The sequence below is a fragment of the Bufo gargarizans genome, chromosome 7 (genome assembly GCF_014858855.1).
Source record: "Bufo gargarizans isolate SCDJY-AF-19 chromosome 7, ASM1485885v1, whole genome shotgun sequence".
NCBI lineage: Eukaryota > Metazoa > Chordata > Amphibia > Anura > Bufonidae > Bufo > Bufo gargarizans.
Genome location: NC_058086.1, coordinates 55,447,727 through 55,466,937, shown reverse-complemented (window position 1 = coordinate 55,466,937; position 19,211 = coordinate 55,447,727). Strand labels below are relative to the sequence as shown.

The 19,211-nt window shown below is 45.4% G+C and overlaps 1 protein-coding gene across 5 annotated transcripts in view; it reads left to right on the top strand.

Annotated features, from left to right (window-relative positions):
* The window catches only part of RABGAP1L (RAB GTPase activating protein 1 like), a 327,249-nt gene that overhangs the window by 294,886 nt on the left and 13,152 nt on the right, over positions 1-19,211 (top strand). For 3 of the 5 annotated variants that reach the window (XM_044301795.1, XM_044301802.1, XM_044301798.1), the window contains one exon: positions 13,075-13,167. In XM_044301795.1, coding sequence (XP_044157730.1) covers positions 13,075-13,167 — 93 coding nt within the window. Of the gene's footprint in view, positions 1-13,074; positions 13,168-16,359; positions 16,538-19,211 lie in introns of those variants that run through there. The other 2 variants (XM_044301797.1, XM_044301801.1) reach the window with 1 other exon arrangement.

The window sequence follows — 19,211 nt, the reverse complement described above, 5'->3', positions numbered from 1 at the left end:
GCCGCCCTAGTGTCCCATTTACTGTAGTACTGCCCCTTTAGTGTCCCCTTACAATAGTGCTGCTTCCTTAGTGCCCCCCTTACAGTAGTGCTGCCCCCTTAGTGCCCCCTTACAATAGTGCTGCCCCCTTAGTGCCCACTTACAGTAGTGCTGCCCCCTTAGTGCCCACTTACAGTAGTGCTGCCTCCTTAGTGCCCCTTTACAATAGCGGTGGCCCCTTAGTGCCCCCTTACAGTAGTGCTGCCCCCTTATAGTAGTGCTGACCTCATTGTGCCCCTCTTACAGTATTGCGGCCTCCTTAGTTCCCCCTTACAGTATTGCGACCGCCTTAGTGCCCCCTTACAATAGTGCTGCCCCTTAGTGTCCCCCTTACAATAGTTCTGCCCCTTATTGACCCCTTAAACTGCTGCTGCCCTAATAAAATTAAAAAAAAGTAATACTCAACTTGTCCTGTTCCCCCGATGATCAGAGCACATCATGCGCTCCCCAGCAGCAGGTAGGTTGGCATCACCACATTGTGCCTGCTGAGCTGGGCAGGAGAGCACTGGCCGGAGAATGATGGAGCAGGGAGCTGACTGAATTCACCATTGTATTCATCTGTAGGGCGCAGATACAGAGGAAATCGGCATATGCCTCAGTCATCCTGTGACCACAGGACACCCGCCGAAATCCGAGACTGTCCCACTGGCTCTTGGATGCTGGGAGTTCTAGTTACACAACGGCTGGAGTACCAGAGGTTGCTGCCTTATGCCATACCCCGAGACTACAGGAATGATGATGTTGGGGTACACACACCGTACTGTACAATACATGTTGCAGATGAGATCTGTGCAGAATTGAGGGAAAGCTGCAGATTTTCTAATGTCAGTTCTGGTGAAATCTGCTGCAAACGCCCAGAAAAGTTTCCTCCTCGGCATTTATGTAGAAAATGGTCTCGATGCCATCTTTCTGGCAGCATGGAAATTAATGACATGTTATTACACGCGGATCAAGGCATATTATCTATACAAATTTCACCTCTATTTTATTTTTATTTTTACACTGTAAATGGGGGACTACTGGATCACCCTGTCATTTCTTGCCTTTTCCTGGTGCAGCCTCCCCCTTTGATCCGATAACACGGATGTAGCTGTAGCACTGAGCATAATGACATCTATTGGTTAGAATTCACCGATTCCCTTCAGGAAATAATAAAGGCAGAAAGTGCAATATTTAATTTTCCTCCTCTCTTTGGGTGATTATCTCATGGCATTAATCATATAAAGCAGCAGCACAGCGTTTGCTGGGAGATTAAACCCCAGAGATTTATCCCGATGCTAAGCAGTAATGCTGTGTACGGTGCTGCGTGGCCGGCACAGCTGTGCGTTCATGCCCAGCGTATATAGATACATGAACAGTATTTCCACCCCATTTCTCACGTGTGGCTCCGCTGCTATGTGGAACCCAAATAGATACACAAATGACTGTGTGTGGTAACCATGTATACCTCCCCAAACGAACAAGACCACACTTAAAGGGAACCTGTAACCAGGATTTTGTGTACAGAGCTGAGGACATGGGTTGCTAGATCGCCGCTAGCACATCCGCAATACCCAGTCCCCATAGCTCTGTGTGCTTTTATTGTGTAAAAAAAACTATTTTATACATATGCAAATTACCCTGAGATGAGTCCTGTATGTGAGATGAGTCAGGGACAGGACTCCTCTCAGGTTAATTTGCATATGTATTAAATCTGGTTTTTTTACACAATAAAAGCACACAGAGCTATGGGGACTGGGTATTGCGGATGTGCTAGCGGCGATCTAGGAACCCATGTCCTCAGCTCTGTACACAAAATCCTGGTTACAGGTTCCCTTTAAAGTACAAATACATTCTTTATTACATTATATAAAATTGGACAAGACGAATTACAACATGCAAAACAGTAAAGCGCTATGGAGGATAATGGCCCTGCCGGACCCGGGGTCTGCGCTATTACCTCTACAGATTCCCCTTATTTACATATATATGCCAACACATAACTCAGATCTATGGTATCAACACCTTTTACAAATAATTCAGCATCGAGATATGACCAGGCAGAAACAGAAGAAATAACTAAACTAAAAAAATCTAAAATGTGCAAGAAGAGAGTCAAATACACAGATGAAAACTGGACATATAACATACGGACCCAGAGCCCGGGGGAGCCAACAACCCCGACGTACGTTTCGCCTCGCTTCTTCTTGGGGTTGTTGGCTCCCCCGGGCTCTGGGTCCGTATGTTATATGTCCAGTTTTCATCTGTGTATTTGACTCTCTTCTTGCACATTTTAGATTTTTTTGTTTCGTTATTTCTTCTGTTTCCGCCTGGTCATATCTCGCTGAATTATTTGTCAAAGGTGTTGATGGCTTAGATCTGAGTTATGTGTTGGGATCCGGCCATGACAGTTGTATTTATAAGGCATAGTGCCAAGTGGAGTCCTCAATGAAATCATTTTCTGGATAAATATTATCTCGTTGTATTATTGCCCCATGTATCTGTAGAGGTAATAGCGCAGACCCCGGGTCCGGCAGGGCCATTATCCTCCATAGCGCTTTACTGTTTTGCATGTTGTAATTTGTCTTGTCCAATTTTATATAATGTAATAAAGAATGTATGTGGTCTTGTTCGTTTGGTGAGGTCCACTGCTATGTGACTGCAACACTCAGCATGTCAGAGCATGCTGGAGGTTGTAGTTACCCAATAACTGGGGGGCGCTGTAGGACGCCAGTCACTGCTGTAGACGATATGGGGGGGGGGGGGGATTTATCATAAGGGAAATGTTTATCAGCTTTGCAGGAGTCTGTGTTGCCGTCATTTGCACCAAATTTATCAAATATTGCATGATGGTTGATAAACTTGGTGCATATTTCAGTCCAAGGGTATATGCACACAGCAGTGTAGTTTATGCAGGTCTTCTGCACGGGCTTTCTCTGGGGTTCAGCACCAAATTTGCAGCAAAAGGGTTTGTCTCACATCAGCAAGTGGCATTTATCATGTAGAGGAAGTTATTACAAGGCACTTACTAATGTACTGTGATTGTCCATATTGCCTCCTTTGCTGGCTGGATTCATTTTTCCACCACATTATACACTGCTCATTTCCATGGTTACGACCACCCTGCAATCCAGCAGCGGTGGTCGTGCTTGCACACTATAGGAAAAAGCACTAGCCTATGTGCACTCCCACAGTCCCGGCCACCAGAGAGGCCGACGCTTTTTCCTATAGTGTGCAAGCACGACCACCACTGATGGATTGCAGGGTGGTCGTAACCATGGAAACGAGCAGCATATAATGTGGTGGAAAAATGAATCCAGCCAGCAAAGGAGGCAATATGGACAATCACAGTACATTAGTAAGTGCCTTGTATTACCTTCCTCTACATGATAAATGCCACTTACTGAAGTGAGACATGAGACAACCCCTTTAATTTGACAGCATTGCGGCTTGTACAGCTGCACAGCACTTGGCTGTAAAGCAGCTGAATCCCAACTTCATCATGGCTGACCCGTGTGGCCATCCCCTGACACGTCTGTCTTGAGATGTTTCTCCGCTTTTTAGTCCAGTCCTTCACTGGAGTAAGATTACCACAATCTTTGCAACTTTTTAAAAAGGCAAAGTGGATAAATCTGAATTAAATCTGCAAACGTTTTGCTCAAATAAACTCAGAAATTCGCACAGCCCTATTTTGCAACAGTTTGAGGCCAGAGTGTTGGACGGGATAAACTTCTCCACCAAGATATTGTCCAATTTTGGGGAGCTTTCTGTAAACCTTTATAAAAAAAAAATACTACTTTGCCATCGACAACATAGTGTCCTATCATTTTATATACAGATGGCGATCTCCGAGCCGTATTAAAGGGGTATGGCGTTCTTTGAAGGTTTGTTTCCAGGATTCCAGATTTTCCCAAGTCATCTCACTTTACATCTTAGGCTACTTTCACACTCGCGTTTGGTGCGGATCCATCATGGATCTGCACAGACGGATTCGTTCAGATAATACAACCGTCTGCATCCGTTCAGAACGGATCCGTTTGTATTATCTGTAACATAGCCAAGACGGATCCGTCTTGAACACCATTAAAGTCAATGGAGAACGGATCCGTTTTTTTATTGTGCCAGATTGCGTCATAGAAAACGGATCCGTCCCCATTGACTTACATTGTGTGTCAGGACGGATCAGTTTGGCTCAGTTTCGTCAGGTGGATAGCAAAACGCTGCAAGCAAAGCGGAATGGAGACGGAACGGAGGCAAACTGAGCGGATCCTTTTCCATTCAGAATGCATTAGGGCAAAACTGATCCGTTTTGGACCGCTTGTCAGAGCCCATGACGGATCTCACAAACGGAAAGCCAAAACGCCAGTGTGAAAGTAGCCTTATCATGTTGCTGTGAGCTGCATTTTGCAATTGAGCCGGATGTGATATAGGAGCAGGTTACATGGGATTACACAGCAGAATGCAGACCCGTTACGGGAGACCAGCCAAGCCCGGAGAAGGAGGAAGCAGCTCCGCATGGCGCCTCCATGTGCACTGTTTGGTAAAGGAGGGGCAGATGGCTGATAAATAATTAAGGCACAAGTAATGTTATCTCCAAGAGGTAAATGCAGGTAATAAAGCTTCTCAGCTCCAGAGGAGTTTGCCATGGAGGTCGCCCATTTCTGATGGTCATACAATTGCTGTGGACTATTATGTACGGCTGACAGGTACCCAGTCATCTGAGCTCCGGACAGCCAGGTCGGTCCGCGTTGTCTCAGTCCTTTGTTTTTATGTGGCCGTGCGAGGATTAATGATATTTGCATCCGCGTGCATAATTTCTGCTCAAAGTAAATGGGGCTGCTAAACAAACACCATGGCTGGAAACGCGTCATGTTCAGGCTGAATTTAATACAATTGTCATTTGGTTTGTTCGTTATCTACTGGTTTTCCTATGATTTCATCTTTAAGGCCCCATTCACACGTCCGCAATTCTGTTCCGCATTTTGCGGAACAGAATTGCGGACCCATTCACATTTCTATGGGGACAGACTTTGTCCTTCTCGGATCTGAAATTGCGGATCTGCACTTCCGGGTCCGCACTTCCGTTCCGCAAAAATATAAAACATGTCCTATTCTTGTCCGCAATTGTGGACAAGAAAAGGCATTTTCTATATAGTTCTGGCAATGTGCGGATCCGCAAAATGCAGAAATCACATTGCCGGTGTCCGTGTGTTGCGGATCCGCAAAACGCATACGGACGTCTGAATGGAGCCTAAAGGGCATCTGTCAGCAGTTTTGTACCTATGACACTGGCTGACCTGTTACATGTGCACTTGGCAGCTGAAGACATCTGTGTTGGTCCCATGTTCATATGTTAATATATGCAAATTAGTATATAAGATGTGCAACTGCCACGCCCTCTCCGGTTTGAGTGACAGGACCAGGTGTGATGACTTACACTGCCTGGTCCTGTCAATTAAAGCGCAGAGGGCGTGGCAGTTGCAGAGAGAGCTGAGCCTCTAGGTGTAATGGCAACGCCCCCGTTGCTCCTGGAGGCTCATTTGCATATATTAAAACATCCTTTTTCTCAGTAATGCGGGCACATATGAACATAGGACAAACACAGATGTCTTCAGCTGCCAAGCGCACATGTAACAGGTCAGCCAGTGTCATAGGTACAAAACTGCTGACAGATGCCCTTTAATATACAGATTTCAGAATATCTAGATACCTTTACCAATGGTCTGTATTAGGGTATGTTCACATGGCAAAAATCTACTGTGTCAAAAATACAGTGGCAGATCAGCCTTTGTGAGCAGCGCCTTACTTACCAGCGGAAATGCTGCCTAAAACGTGCACAGAAACGCTAGCTATTTTAGCCCTTTTCTATTGACTTCAATAAGGAACATAGCTAAAATCCACTTCAAAGCCACATGCAGCTTCTGAAGCATATCGCTAATCAGCAGCAGAAAAAAAAACGCCACCACACGGTATATTGCCTACCCGCGCACACGACGCAAACATTTAGAAATGAAGCAAGATTAAAAAGAATCCTATTACCTATGCTGGGGATCTATTTTTATAAGACCCTTTCAGGTTTTTTTTTGAATTGCCGAAGGGGTTCACAATAGGAAGGCGGTATTAAGACCAGCAATTTTCCATCCCTACGATGGGCATTGGTACCCGCTATTCCAGTATCTGTAAGGTTCCCTAATGTAAATGGATTTTGGTGTACACTAAACATATATTTATAGGAATGTTACATAATCTCTGTGTTAACCTTATTGTCTTTGGATGCTGAAGTACTAACTGCCATAGCCCGAGCATGCTGGGAGTTGTAGTTAACGACATCCAGGCGACGTGATCTATGATTGCAAAATAAGTATTTTGGGTTCCTCTCCGTATTTTAAGTCATTGCCAAAAGTGTGGGCTCCTGTGACCTTCCTCGGAGGGCGTCTGCAAACGCCTGCCCTTGGGGCTGACAACTCTTCACTGCATACACAGAAAGACCGGCCGGAGGGGTCAGAGCCGGGGTTTTTTTCCAAGAGATTACGCTCAGCCCAGCTTTTCTTGAAGATTAAATGAAAAGTCGAATTCTGTTTTCCCCCTAATTCTCTCCTAGGCTTTTGATTTCGGCCGGTGAGCCGCCAGTTCAGCAGAGATCTGCCGTGTTCTGTTGCTAGGAAGCTGGAAAAAACACAAATTCTCCCCAAAGCCCTCTCTAGAATGACAGCGCTGAACGTAACATGGCCAGAAAATAACCTGCAGTAATATTAGAAACCTTCATGTGTTATTTCAGGAATAAGTGATGCAGGAAGAGCCGTCACGGTGGAGAAGTCCTGATAGCTCTGTGCTAAAGGAGAACTCCGCGGAAATGTGGTTTTATCCTTATTCTTGCCTCCTTTTGTTGAAACATTCCTGTAATTGATCCTGTTTGCAGTGAGCACCATAAGTGCACATGAGCCCCAGCAGAGGGCCGCTTAAAGGGGCTTTAAATATTGATGATCAACAATATCTAATCGGTGAGGGTCCGAAACCCGGCAGCCCCGCCAATCAGCTGTATGAAGGGAAGGCGCGCGCAGTGTGCACGTGCCGTCTCCTGTCTCTTCCTTCTCACCATAGACATAGCAGCAGCGAGCAGGGAGACGGCACGGGCACACTGCGCGCGCCGTCCCTTCATACAGCTGATCACGAAGGTGCTGGGTGTCGGACACTCGCCGATCTGATATTGATGAGCTTTCCTGAGGATAGGTTATCAATATTAAAAGCCCGGAGAACCCCTTTAAAGAGGATCTGTCACCAGCGACCACCTATCCAGCTGTTAGCGTAGACACATGGCTGGTGTTCTCCTGATTTAAAACAGTGTTTTTCTTTTGTTGGTCCAAGGCTCTGTTCCTGAGTTATGATACTTTTTATTTCTAAATATGCAAATTTGGCCTTTGGTGCAATGAGGGAGTCACCGTTGCTCTTGTTGCACCAAGCTCCACTTCTTTCTGTTGCCAACCTTTCCCTCGCTGCTTTACACCGCTACCTGGCCCTGTGAATCAAAGCAGGAGGGAGGGACTGGTCACAGAAAGGAGCGAAGCTTGGGTGCAAGAAGAGCAATGATGACGCCCTCATTGCACCAAAGGCCTTATTTGGCGTATTAGGAAAAAGTATTATAACTCGGGAACAGAGCCTCGGATCAACAAAAGATAAACGGGTGAACCACAGCTATGTGTGATAGGGAGGTCGCTGGGGACAGATTCCCTTTAAGGGGGACCTGTCGCCTCTCCTGCCCTGACCGTTTCAGTGACTACTTGAATTTCTCAATAACAGTTGCGGATCATCCCTTCTTCCGACTCTGTGTTGTGCCATTCATCAGTTATTCCTAATAGAAGTTTATGAATGAATTCCTAGTAGTTTGCTAAGTTCCAGCTGAGTGTTACCAGTTGGAGGGTGCGTCCCTGCACAGGCTGAAACTATCCATTCCGTGCTGCCAGTGACAGACTGTGCAGGGACACACCCCCAACTGGTGACTCCCAGCTGGACCTTTATTGCAGACTGCAGGCAATTCATTCATAAACTTATAGTAGGAATAATAGAGGAATGGCAAAAAATTATGCAACAGAATTGATATTACATGGAAGAATTCAAGCAGATATGCAGAGCAGTCAGGAGAAGTCCTAGGTCCTCTTGGTCGCCTGTTCATTTGAATGGGTGTCCTTTTTTGCTTCCTTCCCTTGCAGCAGCCGCACACAATCTTGCTTGCTGATAGAGGCTGATTGCTGCAGTTAGAGAGGCCGGACCTGCCACCATCGTTGGGTTGTCTTTACACCTAGGGTACGGGCACGCATACTGTGCCACACTGTGCTGTACCACAGCAGAATTGTGTGTGGAAAATCCTCAGCATTTACAGTAGTGTTCTTACAAACCTCACCCACATGCCGCGGACGTTCTCCACAAGAAAATCCGCACATAAGGCCTTATGCACACGACCGTTGTTTTAGTCCGCATCCGAGCCGCAGTATATAACCTGTCCTTTTCTTGTCCGTTTTTTTTTGCGGCCAAGAATAGGCAGTTATATTAATGGTTGTACGTGCCATTCAGCAAATTGCGGAACACACGGACGCCATCCGTGTTTTGCAGATCCGCAATTTGCAGACCCCAAAACACACAACGGTCGTGTGCGTGAGGCCTGACTCAGCGTGTCAAATTATTTTGCAGATTTTGCCCTTTGCAACGCAGAGAGTGAAATCTGCTGCAGACTCGCAGCCTTTCTGCACCTGGTGCACATTTTGCCGCCAGATCTGCTGCAGATTTTCCCTAGAGGTAAGTCCGCACGCCGTAGATTTTTCTGCTGCATGTCCGCCATGGATGCATTCTATGCAGATTTACTGCAGATTCCCTGGAGATCTGACCCCTGCTACATTGAAAGGGTCAAATCCGCTGTAAAAATGACGTCTGAAGATTTTAAAATCCCCACCGCAGGTCAGTATCCGTAGAGGAAATGTCCGCAGCCTGCAGATCTGTATCCTCTCCTGTTACTGTATTCCACTGCAGATTCACCTGCACAGATAGTCTGGACCAACCCTCGAAGGGCTGTCCAGTGAGAGAAGCGTTTTGAGCAGTTGCCTATTTTGGTACCTGCCCTTGGTAGTGGGATCTGGTACAATTCATAGTGGATGTCTTGCTCATTTTCCAATAGACGATTATGTTAATTTTCTTTTTAAAAGGACATTTTTATTAAATTACTTGTAAAACTATTTACCAGTTTTTGTATTAAAAAAAAAAAGTGAAAGTTGCAGCGACTTTATCAGAACTTTCTCCGCCTGGATCCGGCCATAGGACGCCTGGTCGCCGTGATGCCGGCTGAGCGGGGTGCACCGGCTCCAGTGACAGGGGAATGAACAAGGATTCCTTTCTGCTCTCGCTGGAATCTAGGTCAGACCACCATCATGGATCTGGGGCAAAGCCAACAGTGCAAAGCTGGGAAGTGCCTGCATTTCAGACCCGGGGGGGGGGGGGGGGGGGCTGCAGCAGGAGGAATACCTGCGGTGCTGTGCACAATAGGACCCGAAACTTCAATTATGTCATAAGTAAAAAATGAAAGTGTTATTAAATATCCTGTGGTGCCCTATGGAGGGTGCGCTCACTGCAGAGATGGGATTGGTGCATCACAACCGGCCGAGAGAAAGCAATATGGTGGCCAGGGCAGGGATCTCAAGTCTCCCGGACGTTCAGGGAGTCTCCCGCTATTAGATAGCGGCTCCCTGACGCCCGCATGTGAAACAATATATCCCGGAAAGGTTTACTCGCAGTAAACCTTTCTGGCAACCTGTAGCAGTGTCCCCTTCTCGGCGCGTGCGCACAGTGCAAGAAGAAGCCGATGCCAGCAGTCCGCAACTGCGCATCAGGCTGAGCCTGTGCGCACACGCGGGATCTCAAAGCGGGAGGAGGGGGAGGGAGAGGCGGCGCTGGGCACGGACGGTGATGCGTGCGGCCGGGCACCATGCATTCACAAACCTTCCCTGCTTGGGCACCTTAATTCAATAATTGACAGGTTAGTAAAACCTGTTTTTCCGCAGAATAAAGCCACCTTAGAAATCAGAATGCTGCCCTGGACATGAGCATATGTTTAGCTCACAGGGCTTTTAGGTGGTGACAGAATCCCTTTAATCATATACATAAATATGATCATTTGAGCCCAGTCCTCCACACCATAGAGCAAAGTGTGCAGATACTGCATATGTTTGGAAAATGTAATAAAAAGTTTGTGAAAGAAAAAAAATAAAAAGAAAACTCCCGGAAATGAGTTTTTGCAGGTTGGGATGTCTGCCAGGGGTAGGTCTGCAGTGGTCAGGACATGCTGGACGATCTGCGGGATCTATATGTCAAAACATTAGTATAGCGCCATCTAGCTGTTTTGTAGATAGAGGACTGTGCCTCCATATTTCCCTTTCTGGGTCCAGGGAACCCCAGTCTGACACTGTTAGGCCTCTTTCACACGAGCGAGTTTTCCGTCCGGTTGCGATGCGTGATGACTGATTCCTGACCCATTCATTTCTATGGGTCTGTGCACATGAGCGTTGTTTTTCACGCATCATTTCTGCGTTCAGGAAAAATCGCAGCATGTTCTATATTCTGTCTTTTTCACACAGCTCTGGTTCCATCGAGGTGAATGGGGCTTCAGTGAAAAACGGATTGCATCCAGATGCAATGCGTTTTAGGCTACTTTCACACTAGCGTTCGGCTGTCCGCTCGTGAGCTCCGTTTGAAGGGGCTCACGAGCGGACCCGAACGCTTCCGTCCTGCCCTGATGCAGTCTGAATGGTTGCGGATCCGCTCAGACTGCATCAGTCTGGCGGCGTTCAGCCTCCGCACGGACAGGCGGACAGCTGAACACTGCTTGCAGCGTTCGGGTGTCCGCCTGGCCGTGCGGAGGCGTGCGGATCCGTCCAGACTTACAATGTAAGTCAATGGGGACGGATCCGTTTGAAGATGCCACAATATGGCTCAATCTTCAAGCGGATCCGTCCCCCATTGACTTTACATTAAAAGTCTGGACGGATCCGTCCGAGGCTATTTTCACACTTAGCTTTTATATGCCAAAATAATGCAGACGGATCCGTTCTGAACGGAGCCTCCGTCTGCATTATTATGATCGGATCCGTTCAGAACGGATCCGATCGAACGCTAGTGTGAAAGTAGCCTTACACTGATGGTTGCTAGGAGATGTAGATTGTTATTTTTCAGGGGTTTTTTTTCACGTGCGTGAAAAACAAATAAAAAAAAAAGATTGCACCTGTGCATAAAAAACTGAAACACTGAACGCAATCGCAGACAAAACTGACTTCACTTGCGTGCATCAGTTTTTTCCTGAACAGACCCTGAAAGAATCCGTAACGTTCGTGTGAAAGAGGCTTTAGGGCTTATTCACAAGTCCATATCCACCTTGTATCCACAAAGATCCGAATTCAGGTTGTGTGCCGGTGGTTTTTCATTGACCCTTACCAATGGTGCACGGAGAAAAACGGACGTCTGAACGCACCTGTAGGGGGGGTAATTTATCACAGACCAGCAAGGCCCCCGAGGGGGTGAAGAACCCTTTTAATAAACCCACAGTCAGTTGTTCTCCATGAATATAGAAACGTATGATGTTTTCCATTACCTGAGCCACATTATTAATCCGCCTACTGTGAGGGTTATCGCCGCCGCCTCTTGGACGCTCCGCTAACAGTGCAGACGCTCTAGCGCTTATTAATACATTATTTTATCCTTTCATTAAGCGGGAATTTGCCACCTGTCACAAGACTCGCCGTGAATGGGCGCCCTGGCTTCGGTTTAGTTAATTAGAGCTCAGCTTCAGATTAGGTGGGCGTCTGGCAGCGGCCTATTGTTAAGCCTGAGGTTGAAGCGATTTTGGGATTTGTGGCAAGAAAATCATTTAATGCAAATCCTAACAGTGGAATTTGGGCCATTAGGTGGAAGAGGTTGATTCCCTTGTGTATACCAGACGGGCAGGAGCGCAGGAGCCGCAGGGCAGTGGTGTCCAACCTGGGGCTCTCCAGCTCCCAACATGTCCTGACTAGTGTTGAGCGAACTTTTGTTTTAAGTTCGGCGTCCAAGGTTCGGGTTAGCGAAGAATCCTGTTATGGTCCGTGGTAGCGGAATCCAGAACGGAATTCTTTAATAACCCGAACTTTGGACACTGAACTTAAAACACAAGTTCGCTCAACACCAGTCCTGACCCCTTATTAATAATGGAAACCTAGAAATCGGGTCCTGGATCAGAAAAACATGGCTGTTTTTTTCCCCCCAAAACAGCACCACACCTGTCTGCAGGTTATGTCTGGTATTGCAGATCAGTCGTATTCACTTCAATGGAGCTGCAATAATGGATACGACCCATGAACACTTGTGGCGCTGTTTTTGGAAGAAACCTTTTCAGATGGAATCCATTTCTCAGTTCATAAGTGAACATAACATATGCAACAGCTATGCACTAAAAACCAAGGCGTTCTATATTTTATGAGTTGTCAGGGTGAGGATATAGTACAAAGGGCATGTGGGATTTTCATATATGTGTGTGTGTGTATGTATATATATATATATATGTATGTGTATGTGTGAATATGACACATTTGTGGGAGCAAATGACAAGACTTTTCTGTGGGAACCTAGGGAGGTCATATGAAAGGAAGCTGTGAGTCAGGGGTACTAGTACTGAATTTACTATGTTTGTCTGAAAACAGGAGGTTGCGGTGCTTTTGATGCCGGCATTTATAGGCTAGTAAATCGTGTAATTCCACCATTCCTCTGACGCTCCTGATATATATTTCATACTGTTAGGGCGTATAAGGTTGTTGCAATGACAACACAGTGGGATAATAAACTGCAATGTGGCCACAACAGTTCTGGTTTTTTTGCACTTGCTATGGCTAATCTGGCAGGTGTGCCAGCCAAAGAGTGGTATATTTTGCCATCTGGTGGCAGTTTCAGAAACTGCAAGGGTCTTAGCTTGTACTTGTATGACACCTAGTGGTACATTTGGAACATTGCAGGCCCTAATGAGCATCCTGTTTTTGTGTTTTTTAGGTGCCTACAAAAAAGCTTAAGAAATATGAAAAGGAGTACCTGGCAATGAGAGAGAACCAGTTACAACAAGAGGATCCAATCGAGAGATACAAGGTAAGAATTATTTGGGCGCCTTGTTACCTTTTGTATGGTATTCCGTATATTGCAAATGTGACATTGCACATTACATGCCGACACCCTGTAAAACAGATTTCAGTGCTACATCATGAAACCCTCAGCTGCTGAAAAATATACTTGGACTGTTATGTAATTAAAGGGGTTGTCCAGGATTACAAGAACATGGCTTCTGTCTTCCAAAAACAGCACCACCCCTGTCCACGGGTTTTGTGTGGTATTGCAGCTCTGCCCCATTGACTCCAATAGAGCCCAGCTACAATACCACACATAACCTGTGGAAAGGGGGTGGTGGTGTTTTGGAAGACAAAAGCAATGTTTTTCTAATCCTGGACAACCCCTTTAAAGCTTGTAATCTTATAGTCTAATTGCCATCTCACCACATTATCACGAGTTTCCCCTCACACATCATGAGCGTAATATATAGACATAGCACAAGTGAATATTAGATATATTATCAGAGAAAACGCCTCTTTCTCCCCTTTCCCCCTCCTAAACTAACATTCTCTGCTAAGTCCGTCTGGAGGAACATGGAGGGACTGCGCTCCCTGAAGGATCAGATGAAATGCTGCCTATGGAAGACTATAGGGGGATGAGGCAGAGGGAGAAAGAGGCATTTTTTATATTCACTTTTACTCTTCATTTATGCTGTTTGTTGTAATGACAGTGACTATGTACTGTAAAGCGTCAGAATAACCTAATAGTAATGTTTCTCATAGCATCTTGTAAGATTCCATTTTGGTGAGAGATGATGGGAAGATATAATAATGGTTGCTATGGGCAACAGCGCTGTTTTTTTCCCTTTGTTTTTTCACATTATCCCCGAGCATTGATGTACATCTCTGTTCAGTTTTATTTTCATAAGGTTTTGCAGCCGTGCACTTGGCAATTCACAGATTGTAAAATTAGCCAGCCGCTTGAGTGGAGCAGACTATGCACATGATTATAGGACTGAATACGGGACTACAAGTAGTGAAATGCCTTCACTGGTCTCTATATAGTGCTGACGTATTCTAATACAAGTGACCATGTGTTCTGAAGCAATGAGACACACAGGGAGGGCCCAGCACTCCAGAGATAAGAGACGGGCACCCAGGTGTGATCTGTGCGAGCTCAGGATAAACTTAGAGGGTGGGCAGAGGACTGGAGTAGTAGTTGGAGGTGTTTGCAGGTTATGTTATAAAGATTAATGGAGCAGGGAAGAGGATTCCAGGGTAGAGCTGCAGCACGGGAGGAATGTCGGAGGAATGAGTGGGAGGATTTGCAAAGGGAGGCCGACAGTCATAGTTGTTTTGCAGAACAGTGGTCATAGTCGTGGACGCGGATATGGAGGATGTTATGGAGAAGAACCAATGAGTCCAAGGGATTCTGTCACCACATAGCTTTTTATGAATCCAGATGAACTGTTAGGTGTGTGCTGCTCCCTTGAGTAACACGATCCAGATTGTTGGCCACATTCCTGAGAAATTCAGCTTTTTATTATATGCAAATTCATAGCTTGGTGCAACAAGGGACGTCATTGTTGCACCTCATTGCACTGTAGCCAACGCTTCTTACTTCTGGCCGCCCCGCCCCCGCCCCCAGCTTTGAGTGACCGGGCCAGGCAGTGATGTACATAGTCTCGCCTGGCCGTGTGTTGCTCCGCGTGCACTGTCAATTGGGTAAACGCTCAGTACAGCTGCAGGGCACACCTGAAGCAGTAGCACACCTGCAGTAACACAAGACTAGGCAAGACTACATCACTGCCTGACCCGGTCACTTAAAGCTGGGGGCGGGTAAGGGGGCACCTAGCCTTTCTGCTGCCTGAGGCAAAATTGTAACGGCGCCCCCTCCAGCCCTACTGTTAAAGGCATACTGTGATACAGTTGCCTATAGAGAGATGAGCACTTCCACAATGGAAGCGCTCATTTCCCATGGCCCTGCTTCCGCCCCCACTTGTCTCCAGGTTTTGCCGCCTGAGGCAGTCACCTCACCTGGCCTCATTGGAGGTGCCCCCCTGGGGCGGGGTGGCCAGGAGTAAGGAACGTGGCTTACTGTGCATCAATGACACCCTCATTGCCCCGAGTTGTAAATCTGCATGAAGAAGAATTTCTCTGGAATGCAGCCAACAATTCGGATGGAAGAAAGAGCATTTTACTCAAGGGACCAGGGCACATCTAACAGTTCCTTCATTTTAAGGTATGTGGAGACTGAATCCCTTTAAGACCCAGCATTCATTTCCTTTAAGCCAAAACCAACAGTGGATACTAAATGGAAGAAAAGTATAAAGGAAAGACTTGTATGTCAGCCCATATAGGCCATGTTCCTGATCCAAATGGTGCCCAGCGGTCCCCCACTGACTGGTTATGGGGTCCATTACGGTCTAGCAGGTTCCCATTGCGTGATGCAGTACTCTTGCGCCACGCCATCCTTGGCAGACACGTCTGATTGTTTTATTTCATTTACTCTGGTAGATTTAACGGGATGTCACGCTCCAGTCAGCCCTTTAATTAACTTGGCCTGAGCATAATTAGAGCAGTGGTAATATGACAGCAATTAAATGTGTAGTCCCCCGAGTACAGAGCCCCCATTGTTTTACAGGAGTGATTTAAGAGTAGCCGGAGGGTTATGAGCTCTGTGGACAGAGGACATAGGTAGAAAACCCGAGTCAAAGGAGAAATGGAGGAGTTGCCCATAGCAACCGGTCTGGTAACCACCTAAATTTTCCATTCCGTCATAGGCCATTGTTGCCTATGGCAACCAGAAGTGACTTTTCATTTTTACAGGGTATTTGGAACATAAAACTGTCCCCGGTGCGAAATGAAAGCAAATCTTTATCTCTGAACTACCTCATGAAGGTGCAGCTGGCACCTAGATAAGCCGTGGTAGCCATCTTGTGGCATGAAGCAGTACTCCCACTATTTTCACTTGGAATATTGGGTCAGGACACAGAATGGCTGTACTATGTATTAGCGAGAGGAACGCTTAAAAGCTAATGGGGGAGATTTATCAAAACTGGTGCAAAAGAAAATTGGCTTAGTTGCCCATAGCAACCAATTGGATTCCACCTTTCATTTTTCACAGCTCCTTTTGAAAAAGAAAGGTGGAATCTGATTGGTTGCTATGGGCAACTGAGCCATATACCGTCACAGCAGTTTTAATAAATCTCCCCCATTGTCCCATTTCTTTCAGTTTGTGTTTGTAAGCCAGATGTCCCCTTTCTACGCTATTTGACTTGTCGTCCGACTGATCGCATGTGCGAGATCAGGTCTTATTGTTATGGAAGGAGACCCGACGACGGATCACGTGATTTAGTTCTATTCAATTCTGTAAATATAATTAGCGTTAATAAAGTTATTTTGTTATGAGAGAAATCTCCTCTCTTTATTTTAATGGTAATATAGCAGCTTTAGCGTGAAGACATGTATATAATGTGTAATGGATGTACGGGGTCTCTACTGTATTCCCTAGGCCTCTGATTTCATACAGAGATTTTTTTCTTGTCAGATTCTGTGCAAATATAAAGCAGTGTACGAAGGCCATAAAACTTCCTAGACTTCATGGAGGAGATTTAACAAAACTGGCTTAGTTGCCAATAGCAACCAATCAAATTCCACCTTTTATTTTCCAAAGGAGCTCTGAAAAATGGATTGGTTACTATGGGCAATTAAGCCAGTTCTCCTTTACACCGGTTTTGATAAATCTCTTCCCCATAAAGGCACCTGACCTTACTCACAGAGCTTGATGACTTCTAATGCTATATATGATGGCTATACCTTTGTATGTATACAATACATTCCTTTAATCTCAAATTACTTTTAGAAAATAGCATAGTTTACAACGGACCCGAATTGGCAGAGACTGCCCCCAATTATTGCAAGATTGGGCTGTTTCGGGTCGAAAATGGGTGGGGCTTGTATAGACCTGGCCCATATATGGGCAGTCACGCATCGTTTGGGGCATACCTGGCGGTGAGGTCTAGTTCTTACCTAATTTACCACTTGCAGTGTTGATAAGTATGAAATAGCGCTCAGGAGCATGCTAAAATAACTAAAAAATTAAAATATATTTGCCCTCATCAGTCCCTAAGAGCCACAACTGTAGAGACACCATCAGACACTTACTGAGTACCGCCAAGTAGTACGCTACCATTTTATTATAGTGTAGATACTTACCAGGGCACGTTGTACCTGATGTAGTTCATCTGGACGTAAAAACTGGGAACTTTTTTTTTTTTTTAAATAAGTGACTGATCCATCATCCACTTTTTTATGACACTTATAATGTTGTAGATATCGGAAAAAGTGATGGGGTGAGACATCTGACATTTTTGTGTCAATTACAAGGGTTTTGTGGATGGAAAAAAAAAGGTTCAAAATGCTAAGAGTTCAAAAATATAAAAAAATGTACACCTCATACATCTACAACTGCTGTCCGGCCCCCACCGCTCTATGCTTCCCGATCCAGCAATAGCGTGTTGACATCATGTAACTGGTGATTGGCTGCAGCAGTCACATGGTCCTGTGTCAATGCGTCATTGCTGGACCAGGAAGTAAAGAGTGGTAGGGGGCATCCGTGAAGTGAGCCTAGCTTTTTTTTTTATTTTTTAACCACACTCTTAGCAGTTTTAAATGTTTTGTTTGCCTTTATGTGCTTATTTACACCTACTCATCCATACTGTAGAACAGGCATGCTCAACCTGCGGCCCTCCAGCTGTTGTACAACTACAACTCCCACAATGCCCTGCTGTAGGCTGATAGCTGTAGGCTGTTCGGGCATGCTGGGAGATGTAGGTTTGCAACAGCTGGAGGGCCGCAGGTTGAGCATGCCTGCTGTAGAATCACAGAATCCGTGGGCTTGCTGCATATATGGAATCAATGACAATTAATGGTTGGTTTTGAAGACGTAAGTCCACAGGATCAGCCATTAACAGTGTGCGCACGACTCGCAATGACCAGAAATAAGAGTACAGCGCACGCGCTATCCCTCTGCAGCACTGGAGGATTTCTCCTGGCCCGGAGTTATCACCATCTGCATGCGTGCCGCACTGCCCGGGTACTCTCACGTGACACGTGTTCTCTTATTTTAACTATTGTTATAGGCACACATGCACTTGTTTGGCCGCTGGACTTCAGATGTCCTCCTCCACTACATGTTTTTTAGTACTCTTTTTGATTTTTTTTTTTTTCCGTATTGAACATATTAATAGAGTATCATACCTTTTTCTCTAAACATGTCTGTGGGAAAACTTCTGAAATGTTCAAAAACATTAAAAAGAAGAGAATATACTTTTTTGTCAAACTTTTTTAATTTTTTAGTTTTTTTATAGCTTTTAATACAAAACTTTTACATGCATTAAATAAGCCCATAATACATATACCTAAAACCCCCACAGTAAAAAAAAAAAATAATTTAAATATAAAAAAAAAAAACTTACACAAAGAAAGATCGGGGATATTATATTTATTTTCTATAGTTTTTTTTGTCAAACTTATGCTATATGTTTGCTGTTTTTTTTGTTTGCAAATTATACTTTTTTACTTTTTTGTGTTGAATCTATTTTATTGTATAGAAAAACAACTTTTTTACTTTTTTGACAAAAAGCATACACTTGCAAATTTTGGGTTGAAAGGGACCTGGCCGAATCTTGGAGGCCTTTGCCAAGGATTCATTGTGGATCTGCCACAGATTTGACGGTTAGCGTCTGATCTGTCTGAACTTAGCAAAAAAAAACTACTAACAAACTATAGTTTTTGCTTGTTGTGGTGACGCTGTGGTGCAGTACTCACTCTTGTGTGATTGAGGTTTACCTCTAGTGTAGGCCCCCCCCCAAAAAAAAAAACATTAAACTAAACTAAATACCCTATGGTTGAGTGCACTAAGGGCTAACCCAAGCCACTATGTGAAACCTTGCTCCATCTGCTTCCTCTGCCAGCCTCTTCCTCTTCTTCTTCTTCTTGATTGACAGGGCCAGGTTACTGCATGGGCATCTCGTCTGGTCCTGCCAATCAAGGAGAGAGAGGGGCTGCCAGAGGAAGCAGTAG